Genomic DNA, 20,930 nt, shown 5'->3' on the forward strand with positions numbered 1-20,930 from the left:
GTGAACGGCAGTAACTCCGCGCGCAGATGTTCAGTGAGCAGCTTCACATCCTGCATTGTGGCTTTAAGAATGGGGTTTCCTTGAAACCGTCTAGTTCCATGTTAGCGTGGTGAAATTGATGAACTTCTTCAACGTAACAACTTTTACAAATAACTTTAACACTTTTAACTTTGGCCTTTTGGAGCACTTTGCTCCGATATGAGTCGTTTTGTGCGCTTTCCTGCTGTTTAGAGTTTTTGGTTGCTTTTTCACGCTCAGTATGCGCGTTTGCAGACAGGGAGTGGCAAAATATAAATAATTGTTGTTGTTTTTTTTGTGCCATAACTCCTCCAACTAATTGTGCACAGCAATAACGTCCGTGCGTTTGAGTGACGGATCCAATGGACCATTCGCCGTCAATAATCACGCAAGTAACCAGAGACGAGGAGGAAAATGCGACCGGTCGTGAGGAAGGTGAGTTTGGGAAAAGTTGTTCTCAACTTTTCAGCTGCGCATGACAATGTCAGCGGGACACAAGACGGCGGCGTTTTCAGGGCGCCGCGGTGTCAGAAATGTCAACTGCGACACCGTCTTCTCCCCCTGAGACACTTACATGCCCTTGAATGACATTGTTGTAAACATTTTGACCAGCTTTGAGTAAGTTTGAAGCCGGTTGCCTTCTGGGTAGGCCATGGCCACCAGCGGCCGCTTAGGAGTTTTATAAGTACACAAAGGTCAGGAATTTGGATTTAAACCACTATGTGAAGCAACACAAAAGTCTCCCAACTTAACAAGCTGGTTGTGTTCTGCAGAGAGTGAATAAAACAGCAGAAATAATGTGTGTGTTCAGGGGGGGGGGGGGGGGGGGGGGCGGGGTCACTTTGACAGTTCACTGTTTTTGTTTTGGACTTTGATGCTGAGCTGCTTCACTTCATCTCCTCAAGAGTTAACCTCAAGCACGTGTATTGTCACTATGGGGACTCATTAGTCTGTCTGGCTCTTCATGCATCCTCCTAACATGTTATTATTTACATCATCACCAGTGGTTCAGGGCTGAATGCATGTCGTTATTCCCACTGAAGGACAGTGAAGTGGGTCTGCCCTCCCACAGGGTCAGCCATCAGAGATCTAAGTCTAAAACTTGAGGTGGAAATCAATGTCAAAATGTCATCATGCTGTATAGACAATGAATGAATGTGAAATCTGAAGTAATCAGAGACAAGATGAATTAGTTCTAGCTTTATTAGGTATAAAGCAAATCATACATTCAACTCTAACCCCCGTAAAGATTCCCTTTTTCCTCTCGTCAGCCCTGTCGTTGTCCTCTGATGAGCAGCATTACATCCTAACAGGACATTTACGAGTACTGTGCTGCTGTACAGGCTTCTGTTTGGCTTTCTGGACTCACTAAAACGATTATAAACACAGAAAAGCTCTAACATGACGTCTTTTAGTTTATTCGAGTCCAGTTCGACAAATGTTAACATCTCTTATGGTTCTTGTCTGAGCTTGCAGGCATGCGGAGATCCCAAACTCTAGTTCAGGGATTTGGATTCAGTTTTCACCAAATAGAGAGAATGCAGAGTTTCATTGGCAACCTTTTAGCCTCACATGAGCCCCCCTAAATTGTACATGCTCTGTTTTCACAACAGGAGTTTTGCAGCAATGGTTTAGATCTCGAAGCTCTGACTGGCAAAGGTTACCCACCTGCAAATGAATGTTGGTCTGCTCTCAGTGATGACACATCTAACCCAAGCAAATGCCTATTAAGCCTTGCCAGACTACACTGGTATTTAACAATGGTAACAATAATAAAAACAGTATAACTGCAGGATGTTATCTCTGTTCCATTCTTTGGATTAGATATTGCTAATCAAAAAGATCAAACTATACAGTTATACACTGGAATATAGTCGCAGTGCAGTGTTGCACAGTAGAGCCTGAAAACTGCATTTCATGACAAATACAGGATCACTGAAATGTCACTCAAGTCACCTGTGTAACTGGCACGGGGGCTCTGTGGTGAGAGCGGCCTGTGTACCTGGGTTTTATTTGTGAGCTTTGACTTCCTCCTACACTAAAAAACATAAACATTAAGAATAAGTTACTCCTACAACTTCATTTGGCCAAGGCCCCGGCCTCAGAGCGGCAGTGGGCTGCTGGTTTTCCTGTTTTAACAGGGATCAATAATGTGCATCTTTACAGTATTAAACATAACTTGAGGACTGAACATCTGGAATTAGTTCAACATTTGAGATACTTAAATGCATAATATGGCAATTCTCTCTGTTTTCTTTTGTAGTCAGAGAGTCTAAATTGAACGATGTGCGAGTATTAGGTTTGAGGCGTTGGTAGACTTGCCAAGTCTTTTCATTAAACAGATACTGTTGGTGTCTGTTTAAAGTTGCAGCTAGATGTCAAACCATCTCTGTGGCTCCAATCATGTGTTTTTAATCCTTTGACCAGACGAGAGAGGAAGATCGTGGTGTTTTTCCTTGTTGTGGAAGTCAGTAGTCCCGTTGGGGTTTAGAGGAGTGTTGAGATTGAATGAAAGAAGACAATGTAAGGTTAGACAGATAGTTGAGGTACATCATTTGTATTTAAATGTTTATCTTACCACCCAGTGATGGCACACAATCCAAATAAATAAATGAATTAAATGACGTATATACAACTAAACAGTATTTTGATGGGCTGAAGCAGGAAGAAGAAAGAAAAACTGTGCATCACTGTGCAGTGTGATGTGCACCGTTACCTTTTGTAAAGCTGAGTCCAGCCAGAAGGTGGCAGCACTGTCCCATTTACTAATACAAGCCAACTCCAGTCTGCTCTCGGATTACTTCCTCCTGGCCAGGAGGTCATGAGTCCAAAACATGGCTGCTATCCAGAAGAGAGGGGCCAGAGAGAAAGGGAAAGGGGGGAGCTGTCTTCAGCCCTTCATTAGTTTTGTGAGTTGCTGTTGTTAAATGGGGGCATTATAAACCTCTAACTTCAGGAAACTCTTTCATAATGTCCAACCTATTATGCATCACTGTTCCTTGAAGTTTCATTCTGTGTTTGGTGGCGTATCCATCTCACTTCTGCAATACTATGTAATGCAGTTTTACACTGCTATTAATCTATATTTATAGTTTATATTTTATTTCTGCACCATCAAGCCACTTTTCCCGTTGACTGAAGTCAGCACAGCAACTTCAGCTGTAACTACTACACTTGTTTTTTCACGTCATTGGACATGAGACGGACTGTAAGCTGAATATTTTCAGATGCACAAATGTTAAAACTGTGTAGAAGTGTAAACTTCGATCTGACCTGACGTAGTCTAGGTGTAGCTTGGCCACCGTGAACCTGTCATGCCATTTGCTCTGGAGGGGTGTGAAGCAAGTTGTCAGATTGTAACAGGATATCAGGTGTCAAAGTGGCAGAAAGTCGGTTGTGGGAGGCCTCATTCTTTCTGCGTCTGGATAGGAATAGAAGCAGTTCAGAGGCATGCCTCGCCCGAAAGGGTCTCAGATAAGCCTGCTTTCAACTAAGTAGGCTAAAACATGCTGATGTAGCGCGAGGTCGTTGCTGCCCCCTGAAAATGCTGTAACCTCATTATCAGTGTCTGAGCCTGTTGGACAGGGAGGTGTGAGGAATGTTGCAGTACAGTGTGCTTCTTGCCCACTGCTGGTACCTAATTAATACATGCGGGCCTGATTAAAAAAAGAGCCAGGGTGCAACTAATGAATCTATCTGCAATCACATTCGTGTGATTCATCTTAAATGAAAAAAATACTCTGCTTAAAATCTGCTGTGGTGTGAATGAGCTTACTTGCGGCCCAGGTGGCCCACTTTGACCATTGTGGCTTGGCATTTCTCTTGAGCAATTGCAAATAGTTTCTATTTAGCTCCCTTTAATTTGCCAACTCTCGCATGGTTCTCAAGCTAATGACTTGTCCGGATATCAAATGGTTGAATAGAAATGTTCCTATTAATTGTAAATTTTCTCACAGAACATCTGTGTATCAGAGCATTATTTATCTTTCATACCAAGCTGGAAAGCTAAAGGAAATGAAACCAGTTCCAATAGCTTTTGGTTTATACTTTGTGAGTTCTGGGATTCCGTTTATGTTGACATTTGCAATGTCGACATGGTTGTTGGGAAGCTTTGGGAATGATATGATGTTGCAGAGTGTACAGTGTCAGGGCTTTAATTTAGTTCGTTTTTCTGTGGATGCACTGAAGCGTTTCTGTGCAGTGTAAACACACAGCTTAGCCATTTCCTGCTGTGGGTTGTAGGTGACACAACAAGGTTTTGTTTGTGACTGTTTATGGCCCGGTGGGAGTATGCAGCGCTATATATACACTTAGAATCTCATCATTAACCGCTGTCAGCAGCTGCTCTGGCAGGCTATTTTAAGCACTCTGATGTGTAATGTCAGAAGAGGTGATGCACTGAGCAGCGTGATGTTTTTTAACACTACTAGCTTCACCTGCCCAGTTCCTTCACACGTGTTTGCACACAAACGGACCGAGAGGGGTATGTCCTAACAAGCATGCCCAGGCCATAATGACCGCTCTCCAGTGGCTTCGTCCACTTTCAGCCCCAGTTGAATGAAGCAGTCAACAGGCCAAAGCCGAAGCGAATAACACTTGGAAGTAGGTCAGACTCGTTCAGGGATGAAGCTGAAACTGGGCCGACTATAAAGGTTAATAAAGGGTATTTTAAAGGCTGTTTTTTTTATTATTATTTAGAATTAACTGCCATTTTCTTTTGTGTTGAGTTGAGATAGTCATTGATAAATATAGGATGGAATCTGATCACTGTATTATTACATTTTGTCGATATTTCATGGGGTTTTATTTTACTGTATTTCTGGCTATGTGTTGCTGGGCTGTTATAATGAGTATCGTAATGTGGTCATGAAAATAGCCAGCATTGTTATGAAAAGTGGTACCGAATCAGTTTTTGTCAGTCACATGAGACACATTAGAGAAAGTGTTTCAGTTATGTTGTGCACAGAACCTTTAAGGCTTGAAATAACTTTCTGTAATCTAGGCTATAACACACTTTATTAAAACCACTTGCGTTTACACATCCAGACAAACAGTAAACATACAGTATAGGGCTGCAACTAATGAATGATGATTATTTGACCTATAAATTGTTCGGTGTATAAAATTCCCAAAAGCCCAAGGTGATTGCCCCACCAGTACTAAAACTAAAGATTTTCAGTTTTCTATCACATCCGACAAAAAAAAGTGTTTGTATATATGTGTTTGCTTTATCATTACTTTACTTGGATGTTTGACCTTTAAGTTAGTTTAGATTATTTCACGTCACAAATGACTCAAAAACCCCCAAAAAGTGGTACAGTAGTTATTTAATTTTTCCCTTTTTTTTTTTGGTGAAGTATCAAACAACTTTATTATAATAACTGTCGGTCCCAACATCTCAAAATAAATAAATATATTTTTTTAAAAAGCACATAAATAACAGTTGTAGTAATACATACTCACTGCCCGCTTTGCTGTCGCTTTGCAAGGTAACCATTGCCCATCTGTGCTACTCATTCATTACACATTTACACCCAAAGCAGGTTGACAGGTCCATGATATGCCCCATACTGAGCCAACAGATTTAGCCTTGTCTGAGCAGCATGCTAATGCCTTAGCTGACAGCTCTGACTGGCCATCAAGGCTCAGCTAATTTGTCAGAGTCGTTTCTTTCTTTGAAAACACTCAACACTCAGTTGATGGGGTGTTTTCTACCACTTGTGTGTGCGAGTAGCTGTTGTTGCACGGGTTAGTGGTGTTAAGGTAGATAAAATGCAAATGCCGTCATAAGTAGCTCAAACAACATTTATTTAGAAGAATCTGTTCCCTGAAATCTGTTGTTTAATGTATTTGCATTGATGATGAACAAGAATCTTTTAAACTGAAATATGCATGAATTTGATAACACCTTGTAATTAGATTTTGCTTCATGGTAGCACTGCTTATCTGTTCTTTCAAATAGTCAATATCTCCTTTTGCCAAGAAACCCTGCTGAGCCCTGTTACAACACTTGTAACATTATACATCACAACTGTTACTGTATGGCATTCTCAGATATGCACTATAATCAAGCAAAAATTAGTAAAAACAATCTGCTGTTCCTCCAGAAGAGTTGCGAGTTGCTATTCCAGTCATGATGGACGTTTGTGAGATTCATTTGCATGGTGATCACTTTTTAAAAACAGAGTTTACTAAGCAGACAGACAGACAAAGCAAAAGCAGGGTACTCAAAAGGCAATATGACAACATAAAGCCAAACAGTGAGGCCAAACAAAAGCAAGACAAAATTAGTTATAAATAAATACAAATAAAAACAATAAAAGCAATAAAAAGAGATAATAAGTAAATGGTTATAAAAAGAAAGTTGCCCGTGTTTAGATATGTTCAATGTTATTTATTTAAGCAAATTCTTGGTATTTTAATCAACAAAACATACACAGGAAATGAAACTGGTCCAGGATGTCTTCACCTGACTATTTTTGGGGCGGAAATGTACACCTTTACTTTGTTATGCAATGTCTTTTAACCTTTTGCTGCATAACTAAAATAGCCATAGTCAAGCAACACGCAAGATGACAGAACACAGTAGGGGTCCTGCTGACAGACCCGATACACTGGATCAGCATTGGCCAATACTGACATCATGAAGTGGATCGAGTCCTGGCCCGCTGTGAGTGAAACACGATACTACATAGATACTATTTCTTAGTCACTCACGGAATACAACAACACGATTACATAAGTGCAATACAATTGAAATGTACCTAATAAATATAAAATCCACTCACCAAGGATTATAGGTTTATATCAGCCCACAGTTGAAGTACTGAAATAAGTATCAGGAGAGAATAAGTTGGATCTATCCATCTCTGTCATGTTGGTACAGTATGAGCATCGTGCCTTATGTTTCTTCACTCTGTTCCAGGTGCCAACGAAGTTTCCCCCTCAAAGAAGCCTCGTAGCAGAGGCCTTCTCCACAGTCTCTTCTGCTGTCTATGTCACAAAGAATCAGAGCCGCCTGCAGTAAAAAACAATGCCCCCCTCTTGGTAGAAGAAAATGGGACTTTGTCAAAAGTAAGTAATCTCTCCACATCCCTCTCTCACTCTTTCTTGTGATATCAACTTTCTCTCACCCTCCCTCTTCATCATCTTTGAGCAGCATGTGGCCTGCGTGATTGACAGCCGTGTGATGTGTTAAACGCATGTTTTCTTGGCTCAATCAATTCATGTTTACAAGGGCGGCTCTCCTGGGCTCGGAAGTAACGTACGGCAGCGTTGAAAAGTACCCCATGTCCAGACATCAATCAAAATGACTGGGCGTCACAAGACGTAAATGTTACAGAGACGGACGTCTGACTGGAGCATCACTGCATTGCAAAAATCCAAGAACAGCTACTGTAGATGTGCCATGAGCAAGGCACATTACACTATTTGCTAAGAGGGAGAGGCCCTTTGGCTTATAGCAGACACCATGATACAATTTAGAAGTGATTAAGAACATGTGGTCTCTAAACCTTTCCTGGATTTATAAGGGTTTAATTATAGAAACTGATAGTTGATCAGTTATTAAATAATGTATTCATTAAAAAATAGAGAATGTCTGTGTTAAGATGATTTGAATGTGAAAAATGTGAATGGTTAGGATGTTTACATATGCTAAGATAGTGCTAGATAATCTGCCAAGAACTGACCACTACTCTTTTACACTACATTTTTGGACAATCGACAATACTGCCTATGGTCTAAATTCTTGGAAACAACTTGACTTTAGGCAGTTATGGTCTGAAGATCAGGTGGTCAAGACGTTCTCAGGTGTCCGTTTCAGATTAATGCCTTAGTTCAGCCTTTTATAGAGATTTGATATTCCAGAAGTTATTTGTCACGTCTTTCCAAGCCCCCAAAATAAATTTCTTGGTCTCTGGCAAAAGGGGGGGGGGGGTTGAGTCAAGTGCTAGGCTCAGTTTTGGTTGTGACAACCTGTCATGTCAACGTGCATGCTGCTCCTGTCGCTGTTACTCTCTCAGGCGGGCTGTGGTCTCAGTGACTCCCCCCACCAGCCGTGTGAATATACGCTCTGAATGGACTCAACAGTTACCTGCCAGTCATTTGGACTTGATCTCTGCAGGATCTGGAACCAATGCATGGAGTAAAAACTTTGAACAAACAAAGTCCAGACTGAGAAATTGTTTCCTGATGTATTTGGAAAACTCTGAGCAAAGCAAAGTCTCTGGAGAGAGGGAGCAGTCTACTGAAGTCATGCTTGCTGAACAATGCCAGGTTCCCATATTAACAGAAGATGCAGATTTGACCAGCACTTCAAAGGGAAGTGCTGAACTTGGCATGAATGTCCTTGTGGAATATACTGAGCAGACTGTTGTCAGCAGAGAAATGGACTCTTCTATCCTTTGTGTGGAGCACTGCAACATGAATAGAGATGAGACTGAGTCCTGCACTTTTTGCAATGGACACTTTGAGAGCTTTGAGCAATACTCAGAAAGCGATGGATTTTTTGAATCCGACCAGACCCTTGATAAGTGTGAGACTTCAGGGTTAAGCCAACCATTTGACAAATGTGCTCAGCACCGTGAGTGTTTTAAACCTTGCAAGTCCTCTGAGAACTGCGCTAATCATAGCTTAGCTTCCAAATGTAGTCCTTGCTGTGAACATTGTGCAGAACACCTCCAATTATTTAAGCAATGTAAGCCCTCTGATCAACAGTTTGAGTCTTTTGACTTTGAGCCAGGTAAATTGCCAGTGAACTGTGACAGTTTGGGGCAGTGTGAAATGTCTGATTTCATACCTAAATGCACAGACCACCTCGACTTACTGCAACAATACGAGGCGTCTGATCAGCAGTGTGAGTGCTTTGACTTTGAGCCAGACACATCAACAGAGGACTCTGAGCAATGTGACATGGCTGCTTTCACACCTAATATCTCTGATTCAATGGACTTGTTGGACTGTGGCTCTGAACTTTGTAAGTATGACGGAATTCAGAATCAAACCGAATGCACCGATGATGATTATGATGATTATGAAGAGAGCTATCCACTTGAACAAGAGGACGAGCTAAATGAAACAGAGCCTATTCTTGAAGAGTCCTGCAGATTATCAGACGATGTAAATTCCTCACATTACGACACACCTGTTCACGTTTATTTTGAGACACACCAGCTCACTGAAGAAAACTCTCAAGCTACTTCATTAGACATATCCACAGATCCGTGTGAAATGTATGAAACTGATTGCTTTGAAACAAGCCAAGAGTATGAACCAAATCAACAACGTGCTACTCCAGAGCAGTGCAACTCTGACAAGACCTCAGAGTTTTGCAGTGAAGAAGACGGCTCTTCAGATTGCTCTTCGATTGAAACGAAATCCTTTAAGACTTGCGCTGATGGCAGTATTCCTTCAGATCCCTGTTCGGATTCATCTGGGGAATCTGACAAAGGAGCTCAGGAAGATTCAAGTGATGAGCAGACACAGTGGGAATCCTTTGAATATGATGAAGAAATAGAGCAACGCAATATTAACGGAATTAATAAGGATAAAAAGAAAAAACCCATTGTTGATAGTGTTATTGAAGATTACTTCGATCTATTTGACAGAGCTGACTATTATGGACACGCGTTTGCACAAAAGCAACATTACATCTCCTGCTTTGATGGGGGAGATATCCATGACCGCCTGTATCTTGAAGAGGTTCAATGTGAGGCACAGAAACTTGCCAAAAATAAATACAAATGTAAAGAAATCAATGAGGAAATTCATATACAGGGAACTGATACAAGTTTTGATGCCCCTGAAGAAGCCTGTGAAGATACCTATGAGGAAGATGCAAGCCAGAGAGATGATACCTCTTCTGGGTCTTGTGAGTCAGAGAAACAACCTGAAGACTGGGTTGAGGAGTCAGAATCAAGTTTAGCAGAGGATGAAGTTGAAGAAAAGGAATCAGAAGCCATTTATGCAGAGAATTGCGAGGAAGCAGAGGAAGGTGACACTTTTGTTGGAGAATCTTGTGCATTTGACGGCCATGTTTCAGAAATCTGTAATGAAGAAGAAGCTGAGATTTGCCTGCCCTCCGGTAGGGAGAGTATGTGTGCGCCGTGTGCAGAAGACATCTCTGTTGAAGGTGATGCTTATGAAGATGAGGTCTCTGTTGCTCAGTGTTCTGAATCTCTTGGTGACAATACCACTACCATTGGTCATTTACAGACAACTGTTGCTGATTGCAAAGAGGATAACAAAGACGAGCCTGAGCCTGAAGTCAAAGTATCTATTGCATGTTCAGAAATGGAGCCGTATTGGTCACTTGTGGATCAGGAGGAAAGTGGACAGATGTGTGAGCCAGGTGTTGAGGAATACTATGCATATCAAATTAAAAGCATTCAGTCATGTGCTAAACAAGCCCTGAATGGACTTATTATGGCAGGAAGATCATACGATCACGTAATCCATGGAAAAGCTAATGAGGATGCTTCTAGGAATGGAAGAGGAGATGCTCTTTTGTCCCTGAAAGAGGCCGAGTTACAGGCCCACAGAGTCTGCCCAGAGGAGTGCAAAGCAGTCAGATTTGGAGTTACTGAAGTTATTGAGCTGAGTGAGAATGTAGCCAAATGCTCTGATGAGGAAAAAACAACCAACGAACAAACTCAAGAATCAGATGATGAAATCTCAAGGGACATAAAACCTCCTGTAGATATTATTCACAGTGTTGTCTCAAAAGAAGAGGAAAGGGATGCACACACGCTGGTCAGAAGGACTGAGGGAAACAAGGCCTCCGAACAAAGCAGGGATTCAGAAGAGGAGCAGAGCGACGACGAAACCTCTGAGCTTTGTGAATGCGAGTACTGCATTCCACCAATACAGCAGGTATTATACGTCTTTGCACCTTAGCTGAGAAGTATTGGAGTAGATTGAATTGAGTTGTCAGAACTGTTAAAATTGTCCCAGAATCATGGCCAGTCTGCCGTCAATACTGTTGGTCTATTTTTACAGCATGAAGACTGTACTACCAACTGTGGCAGCGAATAAGTTACAGGAGATCTCCACTTGGCAGATTTTGTGGTATCTGTGTCAAACTCCAGCTCTGCCATTATCCTCACGTGGCAGTTCACTCGGACAAACATACGCATCAGTGTTACAAGAAGCCTGTTTGGTCACGCCAGCTTGTTCTTAGCATCTGAATTGCATTAACAAACTCTATCTCTGACCACTTGCTGAAGGACGAGACAGTATGGTGATAGTTACATGCTCCATCAACATGGCAGCAGCTGCACCATCCAGGGAATCCTGTAACCCCTCACCGAAACACAATTCAGTCTCTTAAGTGACAAGAAACACACACACACACACACACACACAATGAGCTGTAAGTCCTACGCGACATGTTGAGATGGTAATTTCTTATGTTAAAAGTAATGACTTGTTTACATTGTAGCTGCAGCTTTAATTAGGGGCAACCATTGCAATAAATGAGCTTCAGGTCTTAACCCTCATTTTATCCTCAGGTTCCAGCCAGACCGCTGCTCCCACGGATTAAATCGAATGATGCAGAGAAGATCTGTGTGGTCATTGACTTGGATGAAACACTAGTGCATAGTTCATTTAAGGTAAGTTGGTTCCCATATATATGTGTTGCTTTCGGTCCGTTCATTTCAGTGTCCCAGGGTTGGGGGGGGGAGTCATGCAATGTTGTCCGCCACAATTGGGTTTGACTCCAGGAAGTTTGCGCTCCTGGACAAGAAATAATCCATCATATAATCCCCCATAAAAAAATAGAATTTGTTGTTTTTACACTATGGTTTTTGTACAGAATAAACACGCGCGTTAAACGTTTTAATTAGTGAGCTTTAGAGGTGCTGATAGATCTCGAACAGAGTCAGGCTAGCTGTTTCCCCCTGTTTTCAATGTTTGTGCTAAGCTACGATAACTGGCTGTATCTCTAAGGCGTTGAGATATTTCCGGTCTACAATCACTGCAATACAATGAAGCCCAGTGAGCTTTAGTTTATGGTGCTAAGAGCCAATTGTCATCCCAAGTACATGCCTTTCATTCAAAATCCATTTTTTCTCACTCACAACAAAGTCTGTGGATTGTAGTGAAGGTGTTGCCGGCTTTCTAATGTAATCCGCTGGCAGTATACAGTGTATGCTATTATCCAAATACCATTTAGCTCCACTATATTGAGATGATGGACGATGACTTAACAGCAAAGAATTCAAGACTATTTGATGTGATTCTTGACTGTAATTCAAAAATCACTTTAGAACTACCTGAGTGGATATACAGTATTGCATAGCTTTCTTTATACTCTTGGCCTTTAATTACTTAAAGGTCATCTTTTCAAGTTTTCAGAAATAGGTAGGACACTGACTGAGTTGTTAGGCTTCCATATTGACTGTCAAAGCAAACAATCTACTTGCCAAGCTAAAGTAGGCAAAAATAGCAATAGAATTTGTACTACATCATTTTGCATATTTTTAGGAGGCACATTACTGTACTATTGCTATTACTATTTTTATCTTTAAAGGGCTGGGCTCATGTGCCACCTAAACATTAACCATTTATTTTATGGGTGCTCTGGTTTCATGATGCAGAGCCCACCTGTACCCTAAAATCCAAGTCAGACCTAAAGAAAGGAAATCAAATCTGATTTTGAAGAATCAGAAGACGAAAAGAAAGAAATGTTCCGTTAACTGTTAACTACAGTGTGCCATTAGGTCTGAGAAAATATGCCATGAAATTACAATTATAAATAAAATGCTAACTTGAGTGATTTATATACAAATACTGTGCTATATAAGAACAAATCACCTTTTCAAATAGAATCTCTGCACAACATCATTTGCAAAGAAGTGTAAATCAATCAGTGTTAATATACTGAAAGTAAATATTTCAGATAACATATTGAGTTTTACATTGTTCCTACAAATAACTGGCTTCCTTTTGATCAGCCTGATACCTTTTAAGGTAGCATTCAGTGAACAAAGTAATCAATGCCAAAAGTCAAGGCTCCTGTGTCACGACAAATTATGTAACGAATGCCATGTGGTGTTTAGTCCTTCTCAGGTCACAGACTGTCCTAAAGGATGTCACTGGATATTGCCACTAGCGACGTGTAAACAGGGTCAGACTCTGTGAACTCAACGTTTAACACAAGGTGGATAATAAAACTCATTATTACTTTGACACACATACTAAAAATAGCGTTAGGTAACACAGTTTTGGAGGTGGTTATGTGAAAGGCCGAGGCAAGCCAGTGTCCTGTGTGACTCTTAGGATATTTAACTTTATATGAAATGGAAAACTGGATTAAATTAAACAGACACACCTATATACAAATGAGCTTGAAGGTGTACAACTGGTGAATACTCAAGTATTAATATAACCCCTAAGATGTCTCAACTTATTCAAACCCTGCCTGATTCTGTAGCAGGTTAATCAGACAAGCACGCCACTTTTCAGAAGGTGGCCCAGTTGCCTTTTTACAGTTGAAGATGACCCATTTTGAATCGATCAGGAAAGAAATGCTCCACACAAAGCTGGTCACACTACAAATATCACTCTCCAGTGGAAATGGACCAAATATGTTAAATGTTGTATGTAACCGCACCGCTAAACATACAGTACAGGGCATCTAATTTGCAGATTTTGTCATGATGATAAAGAATCAGAAACCTGAATATTTAATTACTGCTCTTAAATGGCATCATTCAATTCAGAGTAGCAGAATCTGACATTTAGACTCATGAGTGAGTAAAAACGTAAATACAATTGTGATGAGCAAAATCATCCCTCATGGGAAGAATATTTATTTTTAAAAGTGGGGAATAACTTACAAATTGAATGTTTTAAACTTTTTTGTAATACATCACAGGACAATGGAGACACTTATTACACAAATCAATGACGAGTGTTAGGACATGTGCAATTAGATAGAAAACGCAAGATTGGCAGAATTGATAAACAAATTGAAATGCCTGACGTACTTGGAAGTACTTTTGGAAGTGTATTTGGGGTGGCTTTTAAATGTTTAGGTAAAGATATGAGATATATCATGTAAAGTAGGATCAGAGTAGTTGAAATGGTAAATGCATTAAAGCATTATTTGTCCTCAGATGAGCATCCAAAAATGAACATCAGCAAAAGAAAGACTGTGCTGTGGTGGTGGCTCAGCTCACACAGACGCTACACACTGCCTACTCTTGGTGAAAGGATGGAGATGGAGAACTGAGGCAGCAAGTTGCTAGCAAGGCAAAGAGACCCAGAGTCGGGGGATCAAACCAGCACTAAAACGGCTGTGAATACTGGATTTGCATTTGTACTCATTACACTGAAAAATGTGCTATAGTTCGAGTTCAAGCTACGTTCATTTCCACACTTTTTTTGCCCATTGCGATTCTTGGAGTCTGACAGAAAAAGAGCTACAGAAATGAGTGAATTAATTCCCATTAATTAGTTATTCAAATGCAAAACATTTGACCCAGTGGGTGCAGGACAGAAGATAAGCCAGCATGCAACACTGTGAAAAATACTGTGCATTAATTCTAAATGCATACTCACACTTTCTGTTTATGATTGATGTTAAACTCATTCTGTCTCACATGCATTACCTCATAGTATACCAATTTGAGCCGTGGTGTAATGCCTTATACAGACCATGCTTGGGGCGATACTATCATGTGAGAAGCACATTTCAGGTGCGAGACCTGCCTAAATAAATCAGATATTTTTATCAGCCTTGTCACTTTCTGTAGTGGATGTATTTCAATGATGGAAGTGACAAGAGCCATATTATTTACAGTGTTGTTATTTAAAAGACGCTGAGGTGGCGTCTTTGAGTCTATTTGACACATCTTCACTCAGATTTGTTGCTATTGACCTCATCTCTATGTGAAAGTGTAGGTTGCTTTCTTTGTGCGTGTTTAACACTTCTGCTTTTTGTTTTCAACAGCCAGTGAACAATGCTGATTTTATCATTCCAGTGGAAATTGATGGAACAGTTCACCAGGTAGGCACTTGATATGCTTAAGTGACCGTTTGCTGCACTGTCTCCTTGTGTTGCATCAATCACATCACCGCAATGCCAACGCAGCCGTCATGGACGTTTCTGCAAGTTTGTTAGACTTCAAGGATCTGTGTAAATCAATGTGCAAGCACAATGATACACCATTTTATGTGCATGACCCTCATTGTACTGCGTATACCACACACGAGAGCTGTACACCATTTGACCTGAATAGTAGGATGCTTTATGAACTCTCAAATACAAAAGTAAGGGATTAAAATTCAAGTTCGGTTTGCACTGAAGACACTGTGCTAGCGCCCTGACAGTGCTGTAGCCCACTCTGTTGATGGCTCCAAGCAGCAGGTGGCTATTTCCATGGCCTGACGAAATGAGGAAACCCTGGCAGGCTTCTCAGAAGTCACTGGCCATCAATCTCACTCTATGGCGCGTATTATGCCCCGCTCATTGGTGCTGTGACTATTCCCTGCAGGCATTAAATGGTAACTACACTCTGTTGTGCTGGGCCTCCCAGAAGACAGAGGAGCTTTGTTGTCCAAAGGGCCTGGGTCTGTTTCAAGTAATCCAGGATAGGCTTGTAAAAAGTGGGGAAAGCCTATTCGGGATGACTTGGTTCAGAAACAAAGGCTGCCAGCATCTTAGTGGAGGTGTTCTTGACTTAAATATTACAGCTTTGTCTTTTCTTTTGCATTATTTGATGTCATTATAGCAACACAGAAAAGAAAAGAATGTTAATAGTAGAGAAAATCTGTGCTCACAGCGGGTAATGTCATAAAATGTATATTATTCCTTTTCATCCAATATTTCATCTTGATAATGACAGAACTGGCATGTTTAGAGACTGTTATATATATATACTATTAAAACGACTAAAATAACATTGATGGACAGGTTGCTCTGTTATGTCTTAATACAACAACTACACATTGCACAAGAGCATGTGTTGTCAATACATTTTTTGTCTTCAGAATCAGGTCAGAAATAGGATTACCTTCATTTATTTCCCCCCAAGTAGTTTGTGTTCCTGATCGTATCCCTAATAACTGCAGCATGTGTCACAACAACTGTGGCTTTCATCCTCCCGTGCCTTTTGTGTCTCCACCCAGGTGTACGTGTTAAAGAGACCCCACGTTGACGAATTCCTCAAGAGGATGGGAGAATTGTTTGAGTGCGTTTTGTTCACCGCAAGCTTATCCAAGGTCAGACTGCCGTTCTCTTTCTGTGCAACTTATGGTTCAAACTGGACTCATTATAGCAGGCGGGCTGGCATTCTGCAGACGGGCACAAACAGACTCGATGTGGAAAGTGGCGCCTGTTGTTTCAAAACATTATGCCTAGAGTTACTGGAAGCCCGGCGTCATTTTTGTGTTTGATTTGTAGCTGACCTGCCACATACACCCTCATGCGTAAAGATAGATTTATGGTACCTGTCAGGCATTCGCACAGACATTTTAACCTCTAACATTTACTTCAAACTGCGTTAACCTTAGACTTAACTTGAAGCGCTCAGAACTCAGTGACTCTCTCACATTTGAATATTGAAGATTCAGTTGCCATGTTGGTCTACAGCGCTCATTCCAGATATATTTTGTGAACATCGTCCGAAATCAAATGTTGATCTGCCGCCTTTGATGTTCTGAAAATATCCAGGCTTAAATGTTGCAGATATCACTTCTCTATGGCCGACACATATATTCATGCTCAAACTGAGCATTGAAATTTGATGCAGGTTGGTTGCAGTCTGTGTATGCTCAAGTTTAAAATGTTTACTATTAAAAATAATACACTTACAAACCACTTATAAAGTGCCATAACATTAACAGACTAATGTACAACATGCAAAAGTTATAGTTTCATGATAGAGAAGCTTTACCCCTCTGCTCCATCTTCAACATCACACAGTGGGAAGGCTAGACATTAACAAATAGCTAACACAGATTGTGTTGGGTCGTCGTTTTCAAACCCCCAGCTCTAGTTTTAAAGCTGCTATAATCAATATTTTTATATGGATATGGAACAGATCAAATGACTCCATCAAGGTCTACGGAGCATTTTAGCACCTTTCAGCTCATTCTTTTGGTTTTACAGCCCACGACTTGATTTGGTTTACTCTCCCCACTCATCAGAGTTCTTTTCAGACACAGCAGTTAGCTGTTGTTAGTGAAAAAAACATTTAAAAAAACCACTGCACAGTACTTCCCCAGCACCTAATAACAAAGTTAGCATGTAGCAGCTAAAGAGCCAGATATTCATCAGTGCAGTCATTGTGTCTGCTGCGGCAGCTGTTTGCTAATCAGTTCTCCATTTCAACTTGTAATATGTCAATGACGTGTTTTGAACTTGCTTTGGCCTGTGAGGAAAATACTACAGCATACATTGTCACTTAGTTTCTGCAGTTTAGTTCAGTTGTCTGTGTTTGTGTGTGGTTTATATCTGCCATGCAGTCTACATTTTTAACTCATCTGAGTTTTTTTAGCATTTCTCTTAAGTCATGTAATGTACAGTTTGAATGAACATACTTTCTCTATAGCCACAGAATAACATACAGATGTAGCTAAGCACTGTTTAAAGCTAGCCCCTGGTTTTCTCCTGCTGCTATAGTACGCAGATCCTGTGTCGGACCTGTTAGACAAATGGGGGGCCTTTCGGAGCCGTCTCTTCCGGGAGTCATGTGTCTTCCACAAAGGGAACTACGTGAAAGACCTGAGCCGTTTAGGAAGAGACCTCAACAAGGTCATCATCATTGACAACTCCCCAGCCTCCTACATCTTCCATCCCGACAACGCAGTATGCCTTTCATATTTCTTCCTCTGCAGCATGCTGACATACTTGTGATCAAAGTTAATGCTTCTCATAATCTGTTGTTCACTAAAATCTAAAACAATAGAACTATATTCATTTAATTATTATTATATAATATATAATAATATATTATAATATAATAATTCCATGTCTTGCTCCGTCAAACCTCCAGGTTCCTGTAGCGTCCTGGTTTGACGACATGTCAGACACCGAGCTCCTCGACCTTATCCCCTTCTTTGAGAGACTAAGCAAAGTGGATGACATCTATGATTTTCTCCAGCAGCAGAGGACTTCAAGTTAACAGAGGCAGGATTAGTAGGATGAAAATAATCACCAGCAGCTGTCGTCACGGGGCCACGGAGGCTGGTGGGCCACAGGCTCCACGCTGCTTCCAACTACAAGGACCACACTGCAAAAAAAATGCTCGTCATTTAATCTCATATTATTACAGTATATTGCATTAAAAAAAGGGAAAGAAATCTTCCAGCTGGGTTTGGTATGTGAGCATTGAAAGTTACCCAATCCCAGTGGCAGATTTTTTTTTCCTTTTCTTTTTGTAATATGAGATTAAGACTGAATATGAGATTGAATGACTTCTGTAGATGCCTTTTTGCAGTGCAGCTAGTGTGTTGTTGTTGTTGTCATTATGTGACAGCAGTGAGTATGTAAGTGTGCTGTAAACCTAGATTGTGTGAACAGTCGTTCAGTGCCATTCTACACATGAACCACATCAGTCATGTTCATGTCAGTGCAATGTAGCATTTGTAATCGCATCTGAAGCTCTCACACAGAATACAACGAGTCATTGACGACTGCCCCCATTAACTTTTTTTTTTTTTTTGCCTAAAATGGCCAAATGTGTATGTAGTAAAAGACAATCATTAACTTTAGTGAATTTTTGGTTTAATAATTGAACATTTCACTACATTTTTGATCATGAATACTGTGCACTTACTGTATATCTTCAGAAAGCTTTGAACAAAAACACACCATATACTTTAAATTTTACATTTAGATTGAAAAGAAACCGGAACTGTAATCATGGAAAACTGTATCCAGGCGTCCGTTGACACTGAATGTAGTCCTTATTCACTACTATACAGATGATTAATAAGGTTTAATTACTAAATTCTAATATTACTGGAATCTAATTATTAACGTGTAATAACCCTTTTATATGTTGTCTTCACTCTTGCATACCATTAAATCTCAAATAAGCTAAATATAAGACATATAAATCCAAGTCTGGATCAGTTCTGGATTAGCATTAAGACAACAGATCGGCTGCGCGATGATCGGACCTTTTACAGAGACTCACCGCTGCAGAAATGGTGAGATTATTTTTGTACATACAGTATATCAGGATTTTAGGCAATCATTTTGATTTAGTTTTAATGTTATTTTACCTAATGTTATTTTATCTTCTGAGTTTTAGTTGAATTGGCCACCAGCGTGTGGCCCATCAATAATGCAATACTGTTTCAGTGTGCAGGAGGAGGCTGCAACCTGTGACTTTAAATAAGTTCGTCGTTTGATTTGAAAGCACACTCTGATGCCTCCTATCAGTAAACTTGAATCCGAGCTTTTTTCGTGCAAGACGTTAAAGGAGTCAAGTGTACTGCCTGGTTGATCTATATGTTCAGTTTCACAGACATGTTGGAGCCCTACTTTACTTTGCCTCAGTCTGGAGCGAGTGTGTGTGTGTGTGTGTGTGTGTGTGTGTGTGTGTGCGTGCGTGTGTGTGCGTGTGTGATTGTGTCAGTGTGAGTATTGACATTGGTTTAAGATTAAAAAAAAAAAAAAAAAAAAGATACTTTGACAATACGTGAAAAACCATAACCTGTCTTTAAATAATGATTTAACTTCTTTTTTTACTGTATGCAACAAGAGTATTAACGTTGTGACCTGAGTAAAGAAACTGGTTCAAACAAGTGAGTTTTTAAAAATTGCTGCTGACAAATGTTAAGATTGAAAAAAAAAAACACAACTAGAGAAATTTTTACCTTGCATCAATAAAGCATGTTTTATTGAAACGGGTCATATTTCACTACAGTACTTTTGTTCACATACCTAACGCTCAACACAACATGGCAGAGGTGGAAACAAATCACATGGAAAAATGGAATATGGAACAGATTTCATATGAAAACTATCATTCTCCTTTAAGTTCAAACATAATACCCACTCAACAGTAACACTAGCATGCCCTGATTATCAATCAAGGAGATCAAGTAATTTTTTAAACTAATTTCTTTCCTAAATTACCTGATTTTTGGCCCAATGTATTTACATTACAAGCCCCTTGCTGCAAGACAGAACTCTCTTCATTCAAACTTGAACTTTAGGTTTCATCAAAACATTAGAAAATGTACACAAAACCATGCTCTGATAAACGGGGAAATGACACTGAGAGCAAACCAGATGATACTATTATATTACACACAATTACACATGTAGTCTGTAAGGCAGGTCACCACCAGCCAATTACGTTTCAGGCTGAACTAAAAGCAGCCAACTGTAATCAGACACGGACACAGAATTCTGCAAAGGACTAAGATGGCAAGTTTTTGAGGTTTACTACAGTGGAGTACGAGTGGACGAGATCAGATTTGTTTCACAAAGACGATAAAACATTTCAGATTTTGTTCTTGTGTTTGTTTTGCTCTACATCGGGTCAGCATTAGAAATGGCCCTTTTTAATTTATATGTCTCTTTACATGCGTTGTGGCTGGGTTGCCTTCAAACTCACACTTTATATTGCTTCATGAATCTAACCATAGTTCCTCCCACTGGTGAAGTCCTTTTAATCTTTACAGTATTCAAATCAGATATTTATTGTCACAAAGACACATTCAGCTTAAACCTCCATAACACGCTTACAGTCAGATCACTTACACACAGGACGTTATTTACACCCAAACTGCAATTTGTATTGTAATAAAGGAACCCCTTGAACACACTATCACTATGACACATTGTATATGAACAGAAATCTAGTTCTCTAAATGCAAGTTACTGAAATAATTAATTAACTGAACTGCATGAAAAGTCCATCACAACCTTGTTTAAACCACTTTTACAG

General features: G+C 40.2%; 1 protein-coding gene across 8 annotated transcripts; it reads left to right on the top strand.

The window, feature by feature from the left end:
* Nucleotides 1–228: 228 nt before the first annotated feature.
* LOC139292053 (carboxy-terminal domain RNA polymerase II polypeptide A small phosphatase 1-like) lies at nucleotides 229–19,885 on the top strand. 8 transcript variants are annotated; one of them, XM_070914190.1, is made up of 9 exons: nucleotides 229–444; nucleotides 1,663–1,677; nucleotides 6,944–7,092; nucleotides 10,888–10,890; nucleotides 11,529–11,630; nucleotides 14,975–15,031; nucleotides 16,153–16,245; nucleotides 17,648–17,833; nucleotides 18,021–19,885. In XM_070914190.1, exons 1-9 carry the CDS (start codon nucleotides 381–383, stop codon nucleotides 18,147–18,149), a joined length of 798 nt encoding a protein of 265 aa, XP_070770291.1. In that variant the 5' UTR covers nucleotides 229–380; the 3' UTR covers nucleotides 18,150–19,885. The 8 variants fall into 8 exon arrangements, with proteins under 8 accessions (XP_070770291.1, XP_070770290.1, XP_070770293.1 ...); XM_070914189.1 differs by lacking the exon at nucleotides 1,663–1,677 and having other exon boundaries at nucleotides 229–453; XM_070914192.1 differs by lacking the exon at nucleotides 14,975–15,031.
* Nucleotides 19,886–20,930: the final 1,045 nt, after the last annotated feature.

The sequence above is a fragment of the Enoplosus armatus genome, chromosome 11 (assembly GCF_043641665.1).
Source record: "Enoplosus armatus isolate fEnoArm2 chromosome 11, fEnoArm2.hap1, whole genome shotgun sequence".
Classification (NCBI taxonomy): domain Eukaryota; kingdom Metazoa; phylum Chordata; class Actinopteri; order Centrarchiformes; family Enoplosidae; genus Enoplosus; species Enoplosus armatus.